This window comes from Sorex araneus, chromosome 4 (genome assembly GCF_027595985.1).
Source record: "Sorex araneus isolate mSorAra2 chromosome 4, mSorAra2.pri, whole genome shotgun sequence".
In the NCBI taxonomy this organism is placed as follows: domain Eukaryota; kingdom Metazoa; phylum Chordata; class Mammalia; order Eulipotyphla; family Soricidae; genus Sorex; species Sorex araneus.
Window position 1 is genome coordinate 48,643,044 of NC_073305.1, and position 17,317 is coordinate 48,660,360.

Below are 17,317 nucleotides of genomic sequence, written 5' to 3' on the forward strand. Positions count from 1 at the left end.
ATCACACCCAGTGACGCTCAGGGGTTACTCCTGGCAGGCTCAAGGTATTATATAGGGTACTACTGGGGATCAAACCTGGGACTAACACATGCAAGGCAAATGTCCTACCCACTGTACTATCTCTTTGATCCCATTCACTCTCATCCTCTTCTTCACTAGTGATTCCTCCTCCTTCACCCCTTCCATGAACATTTTCTTCTTCTCTTTTTGTGATCCCCTTTTTTTGACTGGGATGGTTCTAAGGCCTAAGAGACTGTGCAAAGGGACCATATGCCATCAGGTATGGAAGCCCCTTGTCTGAGCGCCTTTCTTGAATCTAAGACCACTTTCTTCCAGTGTTTCAAATCTAAAGTTCCCTGCAAGGGCAGCCAAGGGTAATGTTGCCTAATAGCCTAAAATAGTTGTTGAAAGACTCCCTTTTTAATTTTTACTCCTGATGTGCACATGAACGATTTTCAGAGTTGCATGTACTGCTCATGTTGGGAAGTGCTCTGCCCCATGATTACTCTGATAAACCAATCCAGAACACACTCCCCACTTGGAGCTTCCCTCTTCATTTCAGCAGGGGTCCCCCTCTGTCAGTTCTGGGTCCTTGCAGTTTGTCGGGGTTTTCCTCAAGTACAGTCAACATCAGACACTTTCTACTGCTCCAGGTACCTGTTTGGGTGCCAATTGCCAGGGACTGGCCCCGGGAGAAGCAGGGACACCATGAAGATTAAGGAAAGAGACGAAAATAAGAGAGAAAATGCATGGGGCCAGGAGGCTCTTAGCCCCCAGACCAAGAGCCCTGACTGTCCGCCACGTACAATATTTATTGCTTAGAAGAAGTAATCATCAGAAGGAGAAAACCAACATTCTATGGTCAAATACCTAACTCTCTTAATCTATCTGGGCTAGACTTTTACACGTCAGAGGGCCTTAGTATATTGGGACAAACATCTTTGTAATGCGCTTTCTCAAGGGGAGATTCGCGGGGAGAGGGAGCAGAGATGGAGCAGTTATAGGGCCCTCATCAGAGCAGCACTCCGCCTCCAGGTGCCAGCATTCTGGGTCTAAGGCTCCCACAAACTACCCCTCCTGGGGGTCGGAAAGATAGTACAGCAGGTACAATGCTTGTGTTGCATGCTGCCGACCTGGGTTCAATCCCTGGCACCCCCTATGCACAGAGCACAGAGCCAAGAATACACTGAGCATCACCAGGTGTGACCAAAAACCAAAAAACACACAACACAAGACTACTATTCTGTCTCCTTTATCTCTCTATCTCGTCCCCAACACCCAGCAGTCAGTGACTCTGCTGCCGGTGAGGCCCACCATCAGGTTCAGAGTTTCAGCCTGGCTCCTGGACATGCTCACCAGCTCCATTCTGCAGTGACCAAGGAGAGGGCCACTGGGTCCCTCGACTCCAGGGAACATCTGAGTAATGGGCCCATTGTAGCCAGCCTGAAATCCAGATGGCCAACAGGGTCCAGTGGGGCCCCAGAGGAAGCAAAATGCTGCTGCCTCAGCTGCACCCGCTACACTCCGTGCTCCAGCCCCCCTGCAGGCTGTCAGGGACGGTCTTGACAGGCAGCAGGAGCTGGTTCCCGATCAGGCCCTGGGAATGACAGGTAGATGTGACAAGGCCTGGCCCACCCAGAGCTGGGCGTCTAGAGGGAAGATTACACTCAAACACGCAAACCTTAGCATAAGATTTCAAACAAGCAAGAGCTCAGGGAGCCGCATTTTGTCTTTTCCTTCTTAAAATAAAATTTGTTTTAGGGCCACACCTGGAGGTGCTCAAAGCTTACTCCAGGCTGTGCTCAGGGATCACTTTTTTTAAATTATTATTATTTTTAATGAATCACCATGGGGTACAGTTACAGACTTACAAACTTTTGTGCTTATGTTTCAGTCATACAATGATGTATGACTGAAACATCCCTTCACCAGTGCCCATTCTCTACCACCAATGATCCTGGTATCCCTCCCACCACCACCCCCACCCCACCTCTATGGCAGGGCATTGCTCAGGGATCACTTCTGGTGATGCTCGGGGGATCATATGGGATGCCCGGGATCAAATTGAGCTTGGCCTCATGCAAAGCAAGTGCTCTACCCACTGTACTATCTCTTTAGTTTCATATTTTTTTTCTCTATTATTACTCTCTCTCTCTCTCTCCTTCTCTGTGTGTATGTATGTGTGTATTGGTGCTGGGGATCAAACCCAGACGCCCATCCTCCCCCCCCCTCACACACACACACACACACACACACACACACACACACACACACACACTACACAGCAAGGTAAATGCTTTACAACTGAGTTACCTCCCTGGCCCAGGCCTCAAGGAGCTGGAACAGGCTGTAGTCAGCTGGAAGACAAAGGTTTTGAAAGGGGGAGGCTTCGGGAGGAGGTCCTAATGCTGCACAAATTCTCACCAAAAGTCAGGAAGAAATGAAGCATCATGTTTCTGAAAAATGAAAGTCTCCGCTTATTATACTAGCAGACCCCGAAGAGCTCGCCTCCAAAGGGACTGTGTTCAGAACTAAGGTGAGAGCTCAATTTTCTGGAACATCTGATGGGGGATGGGCATTCACGGGCAGCTGGCAGGAGAGAGCAGAAGCCGAAATTCCAAAGCATGTTACTTTGCAAAGCAGAATCTGGACCACCTCAAGGACACGAGCACATTCGGGATACGTTCCCGGGTTCCCAAGTTTACAAAGCGAGACTCTGACCATCTCAAGGACATCCCAAACACAGCGCACTGTTATGTCATTTCTCCCAGACTCATCTGTCCCCGGGCAGGTCCTGCTCTCTGTGTCAGCCTGTTTGAAACGTGGGCAGGGTGCTCCTTCCTCATCACTAGGGCTGTTGGAGGAACGAGAGATGAGAGAGCCCATGTGCAGGAACGCATGCTCAGTGGAGCAAGCTGGAAGCAGAGATCAACACGTGTGCTCTGTCCTCTCCCAAGGCCCTGGGAATGATGGAGGGGACAGGACGAATAAGGCTTGGGTCACAGAAAGCCTGGCCTCTGGGGAACAGCTCTCCTTGGGCCTGCCTGCCTCTCAGAGGGAGGGGGCAGATTACAGGCTTTGTCAGAGCTCCAGAACGATACACAGTCCTGGGACTATCCCCTCGTGCTCAGCAATGCCCTCTCAGGGGGCCTCCAGCCTTCACGAGTGAGCCCTCCCCAGCCCTTTCTGGCAGTAAACACCAGGACCCTTTGGCACAGGCAGATCCCTTCTGATGCCCAGAGGAGCCTCCCTCTTCTCGGACCTCCCGCCCCCTCGCCACCCGCCTTGCCCTGTAGGTCACTGACCTCCCTTGGAAAACATCAGTTTCCTCATATAAGGCGTTCCAGGCCCAGGCGGCGTGCTCAGCCATGGCGTTTGCTCGCGCTCCCTGCCTCCTCTTGGCCCTGCTCTCCTGCCTGGTGGCCTCTGGCTTCCCTAGGGGCCTCTCCCGGCCACTTGGGGTGAGTATGACCCCTCTTTAAAGCTCTGGGTCTGTCCAAGGCACAGGGCAGGAAGCTGCTTCCAGACTAAGCCTCTCAACCTCCTGGACCTGTTTCCCCAGCCGTGTATGGACCCATGTGTGCTCTCAGCACCAATGGCAGGGAAGGTCCATGTCTGAGACAAGGGCAGGGCCTGTTAGCAGAAGCCGGAAACAGAGTCCTGGGTAGGGGGTGTGCACCAAGGAAGTGGGGTGTCCTGGAAGAAGACCTCAGGGACTGGGGCCCAGGAAAGGCAGAGTGAGTCACGGTCCCTGGAGCAGGCCTCATGCCCTGGGTTTGGTTGTTTGGTCCTGCCTCCCGTGTGCCTCAGTTTCCCCATCTATTCAGAGCCCGTTCTACCCTGACATGGGACTCTGGGTGGGTTATGGGGCCTGGGGACAGATCATAGCTGAACCTGGACCTTGGTCTGGAGCCTGCTCCCCCAGAACCATGGCCCTGGCCCTGGCCTGACCCCTCTGTTTGTCTTTACTTTTGCAGAAACGGAGCCTCCCGGAAATGGTGAGAACTTTCACCTGGCAGGGAGAGGCCAAACAAGGTGGTGTTGGTTGCCTAATAGTTGAAGGGGTGGGTCCTCGAGTCCCCATGCCCTGCACTGCGGGGCCTCTGGGCCAGAATCCTCCCTCCACAGACCCTCGCAGCAGTGCTCTGTGCCCACCCCACGCCCTGGCTTCCCAGAGAATGGCTGGCCGTCCCCTCCTAGACTTCGTTACAGTCACACGTCACCCCAGATCCTCACTTGGTCCACTGCCCCATGGGAACGAGGGTGCTGGGGCCACGAGCACGCCAGGGCACAGCATCTAAGTGCTTACTGGGGAGCTGAAGCTGGCCGGTCCCCCAGGCCAGGGGGAAGCAGGCCCAGATGTGTGTGATGTCTTTGGAGAATGTGGTGTGAGACGAGCAGAGAGGGTCGGGCAGGCGCTCCCCAGCAGAGGCGGGGGTTGGGGTGGGGGCGGTGACTGAGACCAGCAGAGGCAGGAGTTGCCTGGAGGGGCTCAGAGCCCGGGGGAGGTGCCCTGAGGGGGCCGGGGGCACAGTGGCCTTGGGTGTCAGAAGGACCATCCCACAGGCTACAGGTGCTTGGAGACAGGTTAGCGCCAAGGAGAGAGAGGGTCCTTCAGAACAGTGGAGGCCTGCTGAAAGTGGGGGCCAAGGATGCTCTCCAGGGCCTCACTTGGTCCACTGGCATGAGAACGGAGGGGCTACTGACCAGTTGGAGCTGTGGCACCTGCCGAAGGGAGGAGCTGGGGTGGGATGTGGCCTGGGGGTGGGGGGGAGGGAGGGCTCCCCCTTCAGCGCTCCCCCTGTTGCGTCCTGCAGGTGGTGGATGGCATCGAGGTTTACAGTACCAAGATCCACTGCAGGGTCACCTCCCGCTTTGCCCACAATACTGTGACCACGCGGGCCACCAACCGGGCAGAGACTGCCAAGGAGGTCTCCTTCGATGTGGAGCTGCCCAAGACGGCCTTCATCACCAACTTCACCTTGTGGGTGCTTGGGCTGCGGCGACTGAGCTTGGAGGGGGAGGGCGCCCCTGCACGTGCCCCCCAACGTTCTTTCCCCGCAGGACCATCGATGGTGTCACCTACCCTGGGAATATCAAGGAGAAGGAAGTCGCTCAGAAGCAGTATGATAGGGCAGTGTCCCAGGGCAAGACAGCTGGCTTGGTCAAGTGAGTGCTACCGCCCGGGCCTGGAGCACATGTGGGCTGCGGGGTGCCAACTCCACCACTGCCACCCGCCCTACCATATACACCAAGTCCCTGACAGCCTTGTCCCATGATGCCACCTGGAAACAGAGGCTCAGAGTGACTCGGGGTCTTCTTTAAAGGGCTGGGGCTTGAGCCCCAGAGCCCCGAAGGACAAACTCTTCTGTCCCCGCTCAGGGCCTCTGGGAGGAAGCTGGAGAAGTTCACGGTGTCCGTGAATGTGGCTGCGGGCAGCAAGGTCACCTTTGAGCTGACCTACGAGGAGCTGCTGAAGAGAAACAAGGGCAAGTACGAGATGTACCTGAAGGTCAGGCCCAAGCAACTGGTCAAGCACTTTGAGGTGATCAACTGTGGGAGCTGCAGGGTGGGGGATGGCAGTGGAGGGGGGCGCAGGGAAGGGCCCCTGGGGCAGAGCCAGGCGGCCCCACTTGGCAGAGGTTTGTGGGCAGTGATAACCAGGGGCCTCGGGAGGAGGCTGAGCTGCACCTGGGCACTGGCCCTTGGGGGTGGGGGGGGCATCACCCAGTGAGTCTGTCACGCTTGTACCTGCTTGCGTGGCCAGAGCAAAGACTGTCCTCCTACAAGCCCTCGTGGTCATTTTCTTGGTGGGATGCCCCGGCCCGGCCATCACAGAGCTATCCCTGGCCCATGCTCCTAGGGGCTCACCTCCCTCTGGGCATGGCCTCTCTGACCCTTGGCCTTTCAGATCACGGCAGACATCTTCGAGCCGCAGGGCATCAGCTCGCTGGATGCACAGGCCTCGTTCATCACCAATGACCTTCTGGCCAGTGCCCTCACCAAGTCCTTCTCAGGGAAAAAGGTGGAGCTGTCTCTGGGACCTGGAGGGTGGGTGGGGGTTGGGGCGGGGGCAGGACCCCAGCCCAAGCAGGACAGGTCTGAGCCGGGCTTTCATGAGGGAGTGTGTGGTAGGGAGTGGGGACGAGCCCGCCCCCTCCTCTCCCCTTCGTGCTGGCCACCTTGGTCAGGGTTGAAGGTGGGGGCTGCTTCTCACCAACACCTGCCCGAGGAACTGGGTCTCATGATTCCTGGTGAGGAGGGGGCTTCTTCTTTAGCTTTATCTCTTGGGGGGTCCACCGCAGTGCTGGGGGCCACCAGGGCTGCACCCTGCTGTGCTCAGGAGGCCACACAGTAAAACTGGGGTCCTTCGAGCCCCTCCCCACCCTCAGCAGGACACCCAACGCCACTGCCCCTTAGGAAGTGACAGGTCAGGCACATTCCTGTTTTTAATACTCCAGAGAGTGGCCCACCCGACCCCTGGGACCCGCTTAGCTCTGCTGAGACCGCACTGAGGAGTAGGTGGGACACAGATTTCATTCCCTGAGCTGGGGTCCCTGGACGCCAGCCCCAGCTGTTCTCCGGGGCCAGAGACAGAGACACACACACAGACATTGTGGGGAGCTGGGGGTGCTGAGCCCATCCGAGGATAACCCACCCCTCCACCAGCCCACCACACGGCTGCTGGCTGCTGGCTGCTGCGCACCACTGCCTGTCCCTCTGTCCTCTCGCAGGGCCTCCGACAGGGAGCCCCTCTCACGGTGCCACTCGGCCTGCCGGAAGTTCCTCCTGGGCAGAGCCACCGGGAGGCTGAGCTTGGGGGCTCTGGGGCCCAGTAAACAGGTAGCAGGGAAGCCGTACAGACCCGGCCTCTGGCCTCCAGGAACCCTGATCTCCAGGGACAGGCAGCTTGTCCCGATTGCCTCCCCGAGTTGGGGTCCTTCCTCCTCCCCCAGGCTGTGCCTCTGGGCTCAGGTCTGCAGTGGGCAGGTGCTGACCAGGCCTTCTGGCCTCCTCTGCCCCACACCCCCAGGGTCACGTGTCCTTCAAGCCCAGCGTGGACCAGCAGCGCTCCTGCCCGACCTGCACAGACTCGCTGCTCGATGGAGATTTCACCATCACCTACGACGTGAACAGAGAGTCCCCGGCTAATGTGCAGGTACTGGTTCCGGCGACTGTGCCCTGGTGGGGGAGCATAGAGGCGGTGGGGGACCGAGGCATCGCAGCCGCCTCTGCCACCTCCATCCTCTGCCTGAGGCCAGGGTTCGTGCACGACGTGGGGAGATGCCTCCCATGCCACCCTACAAGGGCATCCTGTCCCCGGCTGGGAAATGCTGGCCTGGACTTTCCAGAGTAGCCACGGGGGGCTAGTGGGGGGGAGGGCTATGGAAGCCACAGGGGTCCCTCTGTCCCCTCTCCAGATCGTCAATGGCTACTTTGTGCACTTCTTTGCACCTCACGGCCTCCCAGTGGTACCTAAGAATGTGGTATTTGTGATTGATGTCAGCGGCTCCATGTATTATCAGAAGTTAAAGCAGGTACTGTCTGGGGGGTGGGGGGAGGGTGGGCAGGAGCAGGCCACGAGAGCTGGGGATTTATTTGTGTGTTTGATGCCGGGAACCAAAGTCAGGGCCGCATCCATGCAAGGGTGACCAATGAGTTAAGTCTTCCTTGGATTTTTTTCCTTTCCTTTGGGGTGGGGAACATACCCTCTGGTTCAAGGGCTGCTCCTGGCTCTGTGCTCAGAGCTGTCTCTCAGCAGTGCTCCAGGGACCACATGTGATGCTCAGGATTAAATTTGGGGCTCCTACATACAAAATATGTGCTCAGTCACTTGAGTTCTTTCTCTGGCCCCTGCCTGAGATTTTCCCCATCCGTCAATGACCTTCTTTTATTTTTACCCTTTTCGGGGGCTAGGGGACTGAAGACACCCAGTAGTACAGAGGACTCACTCCTGGCTCTGTGCTCAGGAATCACTCCTGACTCTGTGCTCAGGGCTCCCTCCTGGCTCTGTGTTCAGGGTTCACTCCTGGCTCCATGTTCTGGGAACGCTCCTGGCGGGGCCAGATGTGTGGACCCACACGGTGTTGGGGATTGAACTGGGATCTGCTGTGTGCAAAGCCAAATACCTTACCCTGTGCTATCTTTCCAGATCCAAGGCTGGTATTTCTAAAGACAGAGGAGGAAAGGGGACAGGCCAATAGAAGGCACACACCCTGACCCATCCATTGCATCCTCTGCCCTGCCTGCCCCTCAGCTGGGAAGGACCCAGCTGGCCACCTGTCCCCTTTCTGCAGCTTCTGCACTGCTCCTTGCTCTCTTCCCAGACAAAGGAGGCGCTCCTCAAGATCCTGGAGGACATGAAAGAGAATGACTACCTGAACTTCGTTCTATTCGCTTCCAAAGTGCGTGTCTGGAAGGACCATTTAATTCAAGCCACCCCGGAGAACATCCAGGAGGCCAGAGCTTTTGTGTCGAATATAGCCGCTGAAGACAGTGAGCAGGGCAGGCGGGTGGGCAGGCTCGGCTGCTCTCCCTAAGTGGCTGCTCGAAGCTGGGTTCCCCCCTGACTGGGGGTGGAGTATCTGCCAAGGGGGTGGGGGGGGGAAAGCCGTTCCTGAGGCCCCAAGGAAGTGTCTCCTGTGCTCTCCCCAAGCCTATTCTCTCTCTCTCTAATGCTTGGTTCTGGCCCAAGTCCTGTCTTAGGACATAAGGCTACAGAGACGTCCGAGTTACTGGGGGTGGGGGGTGGTGGGGGCGGGGTGAGTTGTGCTAAGTGCTGCTCGGGAGGGTCTGGGGCCAACTAGCCACATGCCACCAACCAATACTCCGTCCTGGTAACGCAGCACTGCTTGGACCCAGTGGAGCTGATACACACCCCAGGGTGACCTTGGTGGTGCGTGGCGGCTTCCAGGTGTACACCTGGTGGTACTTGGGGGCTCGTGCCATGCAGAGACCCCATGTGATCCCTGTGTACCCCAGACATGAACCCCTGGCCACAGAGCTATCCTCTGGCCCCCAAAGGACGTTTTCCAACTTGCCTTTACCATCCCCACGTGCGCCCATCCTTCCGGCTCCCCTGGGAGGCCCTTCCTTGGACGCCCCCCTCTGAAAGCATGAGCCATGCACTCATCACGCCCTGACGCTCCCCTGCAGCCACCAACATCAATGGCGGGCTGCTGAGAGGCATCGAAATGCTGAAGAAGGCCCGGGAGGAGCACCAGGTCCCCGAGAGGAGCACCTCCATCGTCATCCTGCTGACAGATGGCATAGCCAATGAGGGTGAGAAGGGTGGGTGGGAGCCTGGCGCCGCAGCAGTTCAGCCCAGGGTCCTCAAGGCCTCTCCGAAGCAGGGCCCTGCCTCCCCTTCCCAGACTACCCACCCTCTGGCCCTGAAGTGCTTATGGCCTGACTCCAGAGCTCCGAGCAGGCAAGGGGCACACACATGTGGGCAGAAGCATGTGGACAGAGCTGCCCACAGGCCCCAGGGGCGGGCCTGGAGCGCCAGGGCTTCCTTCCCCTGCAGGTGTAAGTAGACCCGAAGACATCCAAGCGAATGCTCGCAACGCTATCGGCGGCAAGTTCCCCTTGTACAGCCTGGGCTTCGGGGACAACGTGGACTACGGCTTCCTGGAGAAGCTGGCCCTGGAGAACAACGGCTTTGCCCGGCGCATTTATGAGGCTTCCGATGCCACCTTGCAATTGCAGGTAAGCCCCGTCCTGCTCCCCTCCAGGAGCAGGAGCTCATTAGTCCCCACCCCCGCCCCCACCCCCCTCACCCAAGTCCACCTTCAGTTCTTTTTTGGGGTGTGTGTGGGGGGGGGTCACACCAGTTATGCTCAGGACTTGCTCCTGCCTCTGCACTCAGGAATCATCCCTGGTGGTACTCGGGGGACCATATGGGATGCTGAGGAGCAAACCCTGGTGGGCTGCGTACTAGGCAAATGCCCTCCCCGCTGTCCTCTCGCTCGTGCCCCCACCTTCATTATTGTCTAGAGCTTCCCTCCGTGCTCGACTCCCCCCCACAGGCTCCCTCTGACCCATCACAAACAGCTCTGGTTTAGAGAGCGGGCCTGGCACGCGCACGGCAGCCCTGTTAGACTGAAGAGTGGTGTAAGCTAGCCGGGATTTCTGGCTAGCGGGAGCGGTGGTCTCTGGAAGCACGCGCCAGAAGAGCTAGGGGCCCGTGAGAGCACCTGGACCACACCCTGGCACGGGGACTCACAGCTTAGAGTGATGGCCTCTCCAGCATGGCGTCCCCCCGCCCCCTAGGGCCGAGCGCCTGCCGTCCTGGGCCCCGTCCTGGAGAGGCCCATACCCTGTCCACCCCTTGGTCACCTGTGTGTGGGGTCTAGTCCTGTGTCCAAGCCTTCTCTTTCCCTGAGACCCCCACACTGATAGGTTTGGGAGCCCACCCGAGTGTCCTTCCTTTGTTATGACCTCTGTGAAGTCTGTCTCCCCAGATACAGCCCCTTCCTGAGGGATGGGGACGGGGCAGGGGGGAAGGTGTGTGTCTTTGAAGGTGTGCCAGGAGCACCTGGCTTGGGTGTGAACCCGACATCACGACCCAGCCGTGTGCCCTGGTTCTCATTTGTTGAACCTGGGGGCCCCTGTCTCTGCAGTGGGGTGACTGCCCCCAGCCGCTCCCCTGCACTGGCAGGCAGTGCCCGCCCCTCTCTCCCTGCGCCCCTGTGCCCCGTCAGTGTCTCAGGCTGGTCTCCCTTCCCGTCCTTTCCCTCACATTCATTCCCACAGATCCACAGATGTTTCTAGAGTCCTTTTTACTTTTCTCTGTCCTGGGGGGAGGGGCACCTCTGGGAGGGCTCAGGGCTTTCTGCTGACTCTGCGGGGATCAAACCTGGGGCTGGCCGCCAGCTGGGCAAGCACCTTAACCCTTTGTTTTGTCTCCCTGGTCCCAGGGTCCCTTTTTAATCACCAAGAACTGTCCCTTCCTCTTCTGCCCAGTCCTACCTGCAGCACAGGGACAGTGCCCACCAATGTCAGGGTCCTCTCCGGGCCACATGGGGGTAGAGCTCAGGGCTGGTTGAGGCTGGACTCAACCATGTGGAGGTGTCAATGGGGAGCCCCCTCCGTCCCCCCTCCCCCCCTGAGATGTTCAGCTTCCGTGTGTGGACTCCAGGATTTCTACGAGGAGATAGCCAACCCGCTGCTGACGGGCGTGGAGGTGGAGTACCCCCAGAACGCCATCCTGGACCTCACCCAGAACACCTACAAGCACTACTACGACGGCTCCGAGATCGTGGTGGCGGGGAAGCTGGCGGACAAGGACATGAACCACTTCAAGGCGGATGTGAAGGGCCATGGGGTGAGCTGCCCTGGGGTCCGGGGTGAGCCAGGGCTGGGGTTTGACACCCTTGGGGTGCCAGCCCCCCCGCTAGGAGCCGCCCCTGAGTGGGACTCGCTGGGGTCTGGGCCTCCCCTGCAGGCCTTCAACGACTTGAGCTTCACGGAGGAGCTGGACGCGGAGGAGATGGAGAAGGCCCGGCAGGAGCAGGACTACATCTTCGGGGACTACATCGAGCGGCTCTGGGCCTACCTCACCATCGAGCAGCTGCTGGACAAACGGTGACCCGCCACCCCGCCCACGCCCGTCAGAGCCCCATTCCTGGGCCCCCCCCCCCCCGTGGTCTCCCGGCCTCACCCCTGCCCATGCTGGCCAAGCACTTGGGGGCCCTGGAGCAGGACCGTTCGGCTACAGCCCCAGGCACCCCTGGTCCGCCGCCAGCTCTGTCCTTCCGGGGTCCTCCAGCTTCACAGAAGGCACCTCTGGGGCAGCCTCTGGGGCAGCCTCTGGGGACCCACCGGAGGGCAGGGCTTCATTTGACACTGTGCTCTCCGATCCCAGCCAGGCCCCCTCCCCAGATATCAGGCATCAGACAGCTCCAGGAGGGGCCTCTGTGTTAGCCGCATGGGGCAGAGTTGGCCCTTCTGAGCCGTGTGTCAGCCCTTTTGGGGGTACATCCAGGAAGCCTCTAGCCCAAGGCTTGGCAGGTCCTGAGGACTTATCTCCTGGATTGTGGGGGCCATTGCAGCCGCGCTTTGTACTTTATAGATGGGGAAACGGAGGCAATGGGGCTTGGTCACCTGTCCTGGGCGTGGGGGATCGTTTACTCCGTTCAGCGGGCTCAGCGTGGGGGAGGCGTCCCCACTGCTTCTGGGGCTGCCGTTTCTGGGAGTCCGAACAGGGGTCGGCGGGCACCGGGAGGAGCCCTCTGGACTCATGCCTCCCCGTGTGTCCCTCCACCCTGACACGCCTCAGCAAGAAAGCCCAAGGGGAAGAGAAAGAGAACCTCACGGCCCAGGCCCTGGAACTATCCCTCAAGTACCACTTCGTGACACCGCTGACCTCCATGGTGGTGACCAAGCCTGAGGACAATGAGGATCAAACAGCCATCGCAGACAAGCCAGGGGACGGTGGGTGGGCGCCTGAGGGGGAGAGGGCCGGGTCGGGCGGATGTGGCCGAGGGCTGGGATGGGGGCTGTGGGAGGAGGGAGCCGCCGACACAGACGGGGTGAGTGAGGGAAGTGGGAAAGGGGCACCGCCCAGGGCGGTCCAGCAGCATGAAGGCTCTGCCGGACAAGAGGACGCTCACCCCGCTGGGAAGAGGGACCTGGAGCAGGGACCTGAACAGGGAGAGGGGAGTCCAGGTGCTGAGAGTTGGGAGTGGGGACCGGGCCTGCCCCAGCTGACCCTGAGCGGGGAGACCAGAATGTTGGCCCTAGGGAGCTTGGGGGAACAAGAATTTGTTCCAGGGGACACCCAGGGGCCCTTGCAGACATGCAGGAGGCCCATCCCCCGGGCTGGTTGGCAGACGGTGCCCAGCGGCAGGAGCCAGCACTGCTGATGCCTCCTCTTCCTCCCTCATGGGGGGTCAGGCCTCCGCTCAGTGGGGGTCTCACGAGGGAGGTGTGACAGGATCAAGCACAGAGGTAGGGCCCAGCCGGGGCGGCCCTCCCGGAGGCCTGGACTCAGGCAGCTGCTGTGCAGCCAACGCAGGAGTGGCCTTGGGCCGGGCTCTGTCCTCCGTGAGCCCGTGGCCTGCCCAGCCTTCACTGGATGTGGCATCGTTGTGAGTGCTCTGTGGCCTGTCAGCCACTCCCCACGTCAGCCGAGCACGCACCCTTACCCTCCCCCCGTCAGTGCCTCCCAGAGAGCACTCTGCTGCCCCCCCCCCAGCCCGAGGAAACAGCCGTCCTGGCTCTCTGCCCCTCCCCGCTCCCAGCCCGTTCACCTCGGGTTCCTCTGTCCCCACAGCTCCTGAGCTGTGCTTACATGTGCCCGGCAGGCGGCTGCGAGCCTCACCCCTGCATTGGTGGGATGCAGGGCTGGGGTCTGCTGTGCCGGCCACACTCCCAGAGAAGCCCATGGCTGACGACCCCGCGCTTTAGCCGCATCCAAATGCCACTTTCCCAGCATTCAAACTGTCGTCAGGGGCTGGGGATGTGGCTCAGGGGTAGAGCACACGCCCTACCTGTAGGGGTCCTGGGTTCAAGCCCCACCCCTCCACACAGATAATCGTCCTGATTGAAGTGACACCAGCCCTAGACAGGCTCCAGTTAGCTCACATTTGGTCCTGTGTGGGAGATTTGGGGCCACAAGACAGGCAGGCAGAAGGCCTGGGGCTGGGAGGGGGGCTTGGCCCCTTGCTCACCACAGTGACCTTGTCCATGACCTAAGAGAGTGAGGACCAGCTCTGCCCCGGCCACTGCCTGGCATGGACAGATTGCGGGCTCAGGGTCTGAGACACAGGAAGGGGAGGGGCATGAACACCACTTTGGGTGGGGGGCAGGTGCGGGCAGACAGGTCTGCTCGTTTATTTTTTTTAAAGGTATTTGTTTCATAGTGAACATCCTGATATAGCTAGGTTTGCAAATATACATGTGTAATGTTAATATTAGAGTTCGTTTCGTTAATATTAGAGTTCAGTCATTGCTGGGGATCGTCAGGGTTATACCTGCCCGTGCCCAGGGAGACCAGGTGGTACCCGGAGTTCTGTGCCTGCCCTCTGAGTCATCTCCCCACCCCCAGGGTACTCATTTTCACAGGACATTCCTCCCAGCTCTGCGGTCTTGGTCGGTTACCAGCCCCCTCAGACACCCTACTACTATGGTGAGTTCCTTGGCTCCTCCTGGGGGGAGGCTCTGCCTTCGGGCTGTCTGAACTCACTCCCGGGGGCCGAGAGGGGAGGTGGGGCACAGCAAGAGGCCCTGGGGCACAGCCCCCTCTCTGCTATGCCCGCAGTGGATGGGGACCCTCACTTCATCATCCGAGTACCAGGGAAGAACGATGCACTCTGCTTCAACATCGACGAGGACCCAGGCACCGTGCTGAGCCTCATTCACGATCCCGTCACAGGTAGGGGTTCCAGGGTGCTGGCTCGGGGGCTCTGCCCAGGAAGGCCTGGAGCCCCTGGGGGGCGCAGTGCATCATCCTCAGGTGTGAGGGTTACAGCACTTGCCCGTAGCCAGCCCCAATTTGATTCCCTGGCACATGGTCCCCCAAGCGCCACTAGGAGTGGCCCCAATCCCAGAGCCAGGAGTGACTCCTGAGCACCACCACAAGGTATGGGTACAAAACAAAACCATAAATGTCGAGGACAGCCAGAAGCATGGGCTCCCCAAGTCCTCCAGACAGCGGTGCTGGGGCAGTGGCCTGAGTTAAGGGCAGCCTGGGTCTGGGTTTCCTCCAGACCAGACCAGCCCACAGCACCAGCCCTCAGCTGCCAGGGGGTGGCATCCAGGAGTAGCCCAGGTCCCTCTTTGGGGTGCCCTCTCTTACTTCTTGGCCAGTCTGGCTAAACCTAATGTCCAGCTAAAACTCACCGCCCACCTGTCACAGGCCTCACTGTCCACGGGGAGATCATCGGGGACAAGGTAGCCAGTGCTGACTCTAAGACCAGGAACACCTACTTTGGCAAACTGGGCATTGCCAATGCTTACCTGGATGTCCGGATTGAGGTGACCCCTGAGAAGATCAGCCTGTGGAACGGGGAGGCCCAGAGTACCTTCAGCTGGCTAGACACGGTCACGGTCACCCAAAATGGGTAAGGCTCTCTGAGGGCCACTAAGGCCAAGGGTCTTAAGAGGTCTCAAGGGATGGGTAACCATGGTGCCCCACCCACCTCCTCCTGGGGCAGGACATGGTGGGTGTGGGGGGTGGGGGCCAGGAAGGGTGGGACCCAAGGCCAGAAGGCTCCAAAGTCACATAGACAGATCCTGAACTGGACCTGACCCCCAGCTTCCCCAGGTACCCAAGCAGCCCCTTTCCTGCCTATGGGTGGGCGGGGGTCCACTTAGGAGCAGGCGGGGGCAGTTCGCCTGCGGCACTGCAGCTGGATGGAGGCCGTGTGTGGTCAGGTGCCCTGTGGGGAGGGCCCTGCCCACGTGCCCCGGGCCCAGACACCCAGAGCCAGCTGATAGCTTCTTCATTCCTAGGATGACCATGGCCATCAACAGGAAGAAGAACATAGTCCTCTCCTTTGGGGATGGGGTCACCTTTGTGGTGGTCCTGCACCAGGTGTGGAAGAAGCATCCTGTCCACCGGGACTTTCTGGGCTTCTATGTGGTGGACAGTCACCGGATGTCGGCTCAGACGCACGGGCTGCTGGGTACGGAGCCGTCTGAGGGCCGGGCTCACGCGGGGAAGAAGCACACAGAGGACTGTCCCGGGGCCCCGCATGAGAAATCCTCACCCCACACCACCCATGCAACGCCCCGACCCACACCAGCCATGCAACACCCTGATCTACCCCAACCCGACACCACCCATGCAACACCCCGACCCACACCAGCCATGCAACACCCCGACCCACACCAGCCTTCCCAGCCACACTCCCGGGCAGTGTTACTGCTCTCATGGCTGGTGGCTGCTTTTGTTTCCAGGACAATTCTTTCACCCCTTGGACTTTGAAGTGTCTGACATCCGCCCCGGCTTGGACCCCAGCAAGCCTGTGGCCACGATGGTGGTGAAGAACCATCAGCTGAAGGTCACCAGGTAGGGTGTCCCCTGCCTAGCTCAGGAGAGAAGGGTGGGATCCTGTGGGGTACCCTCATTGACCTCTGGGACCCTCCCCTAGGTGCTTCCTTATCAGGAAAGGCCAAACCCCCTCTCCAAGGAGGAACTGTGTGGCCTCCTTTTATTACTTATTTTCTGGGCAGGTGGGGGGGGGGCACCAGCTGAACTCGGTGCTGGAGGGTAGTTCAGGGAGCCCTCGTGGGGTGCTGGGGGTCGAGTCTAGACCTCCTGCATGCGAAGCCCACTGCCCGTCTCTCCCACCCCAACCGTCTTCCTGATGCCCTGCTCGGGACCCCTCGAGTTGGCAGCGTCGCCTCCGGGCACTGAGCCCGGCAGCCCACGGCCTCTCTCTCCTCTCTCCCAGGGGCTCCCAGAAAGACTACAGGAGGGACGCCAGCGTGGGCGTGAAGGTGGCCTGCTGGTTCATCCACAACAATGGGGAGGGGCTGCTGGATGGCGACCTCAAAGACTACATCGTCCCCGCTCTGTTCTGAGGGGCAGCGCGGCGCCCGTTGGCCCACACGGCTGCCCACCCTGTCCTGTCGGCGTCAGGACCCGCACAGTGGGGGGTGTGGGAGGGCGGGACAATAAAGCTTGTGTGACCCACCTCCCGAGCCTCCGAGAGCCTCGGGCCCCTCCGCCAGGGTGGCAGGGGCAGGGCCCCTGAGGTGGTCCTGGGCGGAGCCAAGCGTCTGAGGATGGAAAGAAACAAAGGAGGAAATGACCGGCAGCCAAGGGGCTCAGAGGGCAGGGTAGGGCCCAGAGCACGGGGGCGCCCAGAGGGGGCTGCACAGGAAGCCAGCAGTCCTGGTTTGGAAGCTCCGCTCGGGACCCTCAAGTCAGAGAGTGCCCCAGGCAGATGCATGCATCCCCTCTCAGCCAGCAACCACACCCCCAACTCTGTCTAGAGCCTGCCCACCCAGCCACCCGGCCACCCACAAACACCCATCTAGTCAGCAGATAGCCCCAATGTTCTGGGCTAACATCTGGGGCTCACAGTTTAGTAATCCAGGCTGTTTGCACAGAGGCCTCAAGATGAACTTCAGCTCGTCTGGGGATCCCCAGAATCCTACAACTAAGATCCACAACTCCCGGCCCCACCTCCACAGTAAATTTTGGGGTGGGAAGATGAAAGTTGAAGGACAGAGATGAGGGGTGAGGGGCAGAGATGAGGGGTGAGGGGCAGAGATGAAGGGTGAGGGGTAGAGTTGAGGGGTGAGGGGCAGAGATGAGGGGTGAGGGGCAGAGATGAGGGGTGAGGGGCAGAGATGAGGGATGAGG

The 17,317-nt window shown here is 59.7% G+C and overlaps 1 protein-coding gene across 1 annotated transcript; it reads left to right on the forward strand.

Annotated features, from left to right (window-relative positions):
- Positions 1-3,353: 3,353 nt before the first annotated feature.
- On the forward strand, positions 3,354-16,598 carry ITIH3 (inter-alpha-trypsin inhibitor heavy chain 3). The gene is made up of 20 exons (XM_055134178.1): positions 3,354-3,461; positions 3,978-3,998; positions 4,818-4,984; positions 5,065-5,169; positions 5,383-5,545; positions 5,912-6,025; positions 7,034-7,159; positions 7,422-7,538; positions 8,328-8,496; positions 9,157-9,282; positions 9,527-9,708; positions 11,141-11,326; positions 11,447-11,586; positions 12,281-12,435; positions 14,051-14,131; positions 14,264-14,377; positions 14,861-15,065; positions 15,457-15,629; positions 15,904-16,015; positions 16,401-16,598. The coding sequence occupies exons 1-20, from the start codon at positions 3,369-3,371 to the stop codon at positions 16,528-16,530; spliced, it is 2,679 nt and encodes an 892-aa protein (XP_054990153.1). The 5' UTR covers positions 3,354-3,368; the 3' UTR covers positions 16,531-16,598.
- The last annotated feature ends 719 nt before the right edge of the window (positions 16,599-17,317 follow it).